Raw genomic sequence first — 6,000 nt, 5'->3', positions numbered from 1 at the left:
TGAATAGTTTCCGGATGCTTTCGCTGTCGCCCATCGCCTGACTGGACGTACTGCAAAGTTTTTCCGCAAGCCTTTTTAGCAAGTGGAAGTCCATAAACGTCCTTGTATTCATTCCCGAGTCACTTTTTTAAATCTTAGTGGTTTTGGATGATAACCTTTTTATGGAGAATACACTTTTTTTCGCATTTATATTTAATAAGGTTAACTATATTTAGTAGCCGCAAATGGCAGTAAGCCACGTATGATACAAACAGGTGCTCGGTCAGGCCAAACTGCATTGAAAACGTAACGTTTATCCCAAACGTTCCATGCAATCAGCCTGAGCCGTGTGAATAGATCGATGTTCTTGTTACTGATCTGAAAAGGTTTTAATTGTATTCTTCCACCTCCAGCTATCTGGAAACTTTTAACGTTCATCTGTGCGTTTCGTTCAGCTGGAAATTCCAAGAAATAGAAAGGCTGTATAGCCGAGTGGTTAGAGGCGTCAATCAAGCGCACTTGCGGCTGCTCATCAAAGAGATTTTATTTATTTTCACCATTTCTTTTTTTATTGGTGTAACCGGCCGTACAAAAATCGCTATAAAAGGGAGGCGAAAGTGCACTCGGTAAATGATTTCGTGGAACTAGCTGGAACCTATGTGGAGCTTAGCAACAAGTGAGAGTCAGAGGCACTGGCATCTATCTGGTTTCAGCGATTTCCCAGCTTGTAATGGGCGCTAGCTCTTAAGATCCTTTTTTCCCCTTGTTACACGCAGTTACAGAGCCCACCCTGCCATCCACACCGGTTATCCTGATTGGACCGAAGGGTGAGCGGCTTCACGTCCCAGTTGAGCGAGTATTGTTCTGTAGAATAACGGCCTCCTAGAATTCAAAAAGGCTGGAATAGGTCTGAGTGCCGGTCCACCCGCAGACATCGTGGGTCCAACGATGCCGGAGCGGCCCCTGCTGTGCACGTACCACTGCGTGGAGGCGGGAAAGAGGCACGCCAGGTTCCCTCACGACGGCCTCTGCGACTTCCTCTTCTACCACCTGGACGGCAAGCGAGTGCCGCTGGCCAAATGGGAGAAAAGTCGCTGCGCCGCAAAGATCGCCGCAGCCGCTACCATCGCCACGCGCACACTCATGGGTGTCTCCGTGGACGACGAGTGGGTGTCTGCACAGACTTCTAGCTCCCATGTACAGTCGGAGTCAATACGATATTTTTGGCATTGTGTACAAACCTTTCTACTGGCGTTACATGCACGCCGTTGTGCACTTGTGTGCGCGTCACTCCGTCACTGTGGATGCAAAAGCACTAGCTTTCTGATCGGCACAATCTATACATTAAGTGTCTCCACATTTGCGCGAACTGCATGGGAAGGCCTGTATCGCTTAGCGCTACCGCTTACTGCGACGGCCACGGGCCGGAAGCAGTCCAGCTGTGGGTGCACTTAGCGTCTCGTGACCGTCTGAGCATGCGCACTGACGGGGAAGTCGCGGCAAGCGGTAGTGCTTAGCGGAATGCACGAGGCCGATATGTTGCTGCTTCACATTTCCGCCCATGGTTCGTGATCTCTTGTATATCCTCCTGCTTCATTAAGCACCCACTCACTCACTGAGTGGCTGCCGCTTTTGCTCATTTATTTAGTCATTTCCTTATGGAGTAGCAGGTCAGGGCCATGACACCACTGGCTGACCTCTCCTCCTTTCCTCTCGTTAAAATCCCTTTCTCTCTCTCTCCAGTAACTTGCTACCTAACTTGTTTACGGCCACTGGTACCTTCTGTTATTTAGTTGGTCGGTTCAAGCTTGACCTACGGGATTAAGGTGAATTCCTGCACCCCAGGCTTGCCAGAAAGCCGAACAAAATGCGCGTAGGAAACTTCGCCGTTGTCCGGGGCCGATAAATTTTTCTTTAACTGCGAAGTTTCTGCGAAAGCTACATGGCTTTCCTTTGTGTGGCTGTTAATGATTAATTACTCGCTTATTGTTTGCATGGGCTTTTCCACAGCCTACAAAAGCTACGTTTTCGTTCAGAGCTATGTCTCTGTGGTTCGAACGCGGTACCCTATCGACATAGCTCAACCTCAGTTTCTCCCCAGTATATATTTACGATGGTGTGCATCTTAAGTAACCAAGCAATTTCTCGCACTAAAGGAGGGTTATATAAGGCAAAGTGTTTTACCTACTCTTAACTATAAAGTTACAACGTAAACAAAGGCAACTAGGGCCTAATATATCCCCACGCTTTAGAATACTTGAATTGGTCTACGCTAAGGAAGCCAGTGAACCTGGTTTCATGGCTTGCACAATAAGCTGCCATCCCAGGCAGGTAAAAGGTGACGCCGACAGCTGTGATGTGCAGTAGCACTTGCTTCTCTCAACGATAATCAAGACTGTTGTGTTTTTGCTCATAGGATTAAAACGATAGCCTTAGCGACGAGGAAATCTTGTACTAGCCATGACACGGATATGGATTTTTGACACATCTATCACAACTGTCGAATGAAGTGCAGTCCGAGAAAAATCAGCATTGCGATGTCCCCGCGCAATTACCGTTGTCGCAAACGAATCGTTTACTGCAAGCAGTGGTGGCAAGTATGGTCGGGTGCACGTTTTTGTTGTTAATTTTGCGAGCAGCAGCTAAATTGTTTAATTTTTGTTTCTCGTGGTGAACTAATTATCGAAAGTAACCGCTCGGGATCAAAGCCCGCAAGAAATGGAGGCTCAGATATACTGCATATCACAAGAGCCAGCATAAATACAGATACAGGGTGAAAGTTGCCGTCAAAACTTAAGCAATTACGTGTGTGACGGATAATACTAACGATGCCGCAATAACAAAGGCATTGTTACCAACCATCGAGCATGGCAATGAGCAGATTATGTTCCGCCGCGTTTGCCATTGCCGCGCTGATACTTTTAGTGGTATGAGTGTCCACCGAGCAATCCCGAAGCGGAGTGTGTGCTACAGGGCTAGAACCGCGGTACATCTCTACAGGATCTGCAGCCCCGCACCCTACCTGACTGGCTGCGTGTAGCGTTAAGGTGGATGCTATCAAATGTTATACCTGCTCTGTTATACCGCAGCGGTACCCTGTAGGTGGTTTGGGCAACCGCCTCGCATGCGAGATGTGCAGGGTTTATCTCTAGTGACACCGAATACCCACGAATGGTGCAATGGGTGCATGCTTCTCCTCGCCTGGTGTTCGGCTTCTTTTGAGTGAAATTTTTGCGGAATGGTTCTCTAAACCCCCACCTCCAGCAGACGAAAGAAAATGGCGGACTTTTAGCGTGCCAAGGCCAAATGCGAGTTAGGTGCGCAAGCATTTCGGTTATCACTTCGGTTGCGGTTCAAGGCTCTGTTTCCATAGGTTAAGCAGGCTTGAGACAAAAATCGGGCAAATCGGACTTATATGCTCCGCCTTGACGGTATGACGCGCGAGCGTTAATGGGTTAGTGCCCAAATATGCGCAATTGGTCGGCCTTTAGTTTACATTCATCGGTCGCGGGGATTCCCTCCACACCATTCCAGGCACAATGGTGGAGCGGTTCAGCGATGCGCCGCTGCCTTGCGATGGAAGGTTCTGACAGCGGTGGGGCTTGTCAGACCCAGGTTTTTTCCGAGAAATCTCATGTCCCTCATGGACTAGAGCCTTCAGACAAACATAATCGGAATCTGAGATTTGGCCTTTTAATTCGCAGCTTTTAGTGATGACGCGCTAAAACAACCTAGTGTCATAGCATCCTGTGGCCACAGATACCCTATCGCCATAGAAATTAATCATTATCATAAAATGTCGCTGTTGCAGTATTACACTCAATGAGATAGTTCAGCGGGAAAGAAGGGCCAATATAATATAATCACTGAAATCGAAGCTAGATCAAACGCGTAGACACCGCTCAGTTATCATTGTCCCAGTCAGCTATCGGAGGGTGATGCGGGAACAGAAATGAAACAGATTTTAGCCTGGAAATGGTAACCATGAGAGTTGATGACGGTGAAGATCCTTTGATTGCAATGAACAGGGACACCCAGGCCTAACGGCATCACGGATAATGTGTTTGGTCTTCTCGGGATGGAGTTCGAGACTCAAATTTTTTAACCATTTCCCACGACACAAGCCCAGCACATGACACGGTTCAGCTTGTATCTAATGAAAACCGGTGGCTTGGTGGCGGCACTAGGAATCGAACTCCTTACCTCCTGCAAATGAAGCTGATGTTCAAACCACAAGGCCAACGCTGCCCTAAAATCAAGACGGAATAAACATTTCCTGCCATGCCAGCTGTCGGTGGCTTCAAAGCACCGGTCAGGACCTGCCTTGTTCGCCGCAGGTACGGCGAGGAGACAATGAAGGACCTCTCCGGCGATACGGGAATCCGTGCCATCGTGGCACTGTGGCAGTTACACGTCAAGCACCACGGCGTCAACTTCGTCGACGGTGACCCCGCATATGTGCGTGGCCTCATCCCCACCCACCTCCAAGTACTCAAGGTGGGTGCGAAGCAAGGCAGAAGTCGCTATTCTCTTGAAAATGTTCGAGCGGTCCTTTTCAGTTATTCTGCCAAACATGAAGTGACAATAAAATACTGCCCTCAGAAAGCTACCAATAAATCGGCCCCTTCCAGCATCCCAGATAGTCCGGATACACCGTAGTAGATATCTCACATGCTCGGCTCTTTTGCGTCTTTTGTGCCACACTTGCGTGAAAGCTTTAAACGCTCGTAGCGCTGGGGCGGATCTTAAGGGCAACTCGTGAGTGGGGATGGTGTTAATGGGGCAACTGTGCAGTTATTTGCAACTTTATCTGTGCAATTAATGGTAATTAAGTCAATGTGGTTCTTCGGTAGGAAAAAAAATCTCAATTGGAGCGGTCAACCAACACATCTGCCTCTGCCGCAGAGACAGGAATATGATGTCACACTTTCCAGCGCGATGTTCCCTCTTGGTGGCGCGTCTTGGGCGCAGGGGTTCCGTGACCTGCAGATGATCCTGCACGCGTTCAACGGCACGCACCAGACGCAGACGTCGTACACGATGCTGGGCCTGCATCCCCGCGACGCCGGCACCCACATGGACGAGTGGGCAGCCCTCCTGCAGACGCTCACCACGTACGTCGGGAGACGTCTGCTAAGCAGTTACACGTGGCGTGCAAAGCATACGGTGATGCCTGCCGGGCCAGGGAATCTTCATTTCTTTTATCGGCTGCCCAGCATCTAACGAAAGTGATGAAGTATGAAATGACGTATGCGCTAAAAAAAGAACGAAAATTCATTGTCGCGAAGTCAAACAGGCAGAGATCTGACTGCCCGGATAAGACTACGAGACTAGTGCATCATCCTGGTACAGCTTTCTGGTGCATCCGAAAAGTGGCGTTGCGACTTAATCCGGGGTCCCGCGGTACCGCAACGCCGTCAAAAGGGTGGGCGTAGAGTGCGAAACGCCGTGGAAGGCGTTTCGCCTGGTGAGTGATTGAGTGAGTGAGTGAGTGAGTGAGTGAGTGAGTGAGTGAGTGAGTGAGTGAGTGAGTGAGTGAGTGAGTGAGTGAGTGAGTGAGTGAGTGAGTGAGTGAGTGAGTGAGTGAGTGAGTTTGGTTTGGTTTGGTTTATAGGGTTTAACGTCCCAAAGCGACTGAGGCTATGGGAGACGCCGTAGTGGAGGGCTCCGGAAATTTCGACCACCTGGGGTTCTTTAACGTGCACTGACATCGCACAGTACACGGGCCTCTAGAATTTCTCCTCCAAAGAAATTCTAGCCGCCGCGGCCGGGATCGAACCCGCGTCTTTCGGGTCAGCAGCCGAGCACCATAACCGCTGAGCCACCGGGGCGGCTGAGTGAGTTTATACCAAAAAAAGGGAGCAGCGGGAGCGGCAGAGGTTCTATTCTGAGTATGCCTCCTCTGCTCTCTGAACCCAGTTCAGGATCTTCTCTTGGAGATGAGCCGCCGGTCTACGTAGGGCAATCTCCCACAGCTCCTTCGAATGAATATTGAGGGATTTTTAATAAGGGAGTGATTTT

General features: G+C 49.5%; 1 protein-coding gene across 1 annotated transcript in view; it reads left to right on the top strand.

Annotated features, from left to right (window-relative positions):
• Window positions 1-760: 760 nt before the first annotated feature.
• Window positions 761-6,000, top strand: part of LOC149370023 (uncharacterized) — a 41,687-nt gene continuing 36,447 nt past the window's right edge. Inside the window, exons 1-4 of the mRNA XM_089581096.1 lie at window positions 761-806; window positions 911-1,145; window positions 4,317-4,476; window positions 4,951-5,093. Coding sequence (XP_089437222.1) covers window positions 928-1,145; window positions 4,317-4,476; window positions 4,951-5,093 — 521 coding nt within the window. The 5' untranslated portion in view covers window positions 761-806; window positions 911-927. The remainder of the gene's footprint in view (window positions 807-910; window positions 1,146-4,316; window positions 4,477-4,950; window positions 5,094-6,000) is intronic.

The sequence above is a fragment of the Amblyomma mixtum genome, chromosome 1, assembly GCF_055824585.1.
Source record: "Amblyomma mixtum isolate Tamu chromosome 1, ASM5582458v1, whole genome shotgun sequence".
Lineage (NCBI taxonomy): Eukaryota > Metazoa > Arthropoda > Arachnida > Ixodida > Ixodidae > Amblyomma > Amblyomma mixtum.
This window is presented reverse-complemented; position numbering and strand designations above follow the sequence as displayed.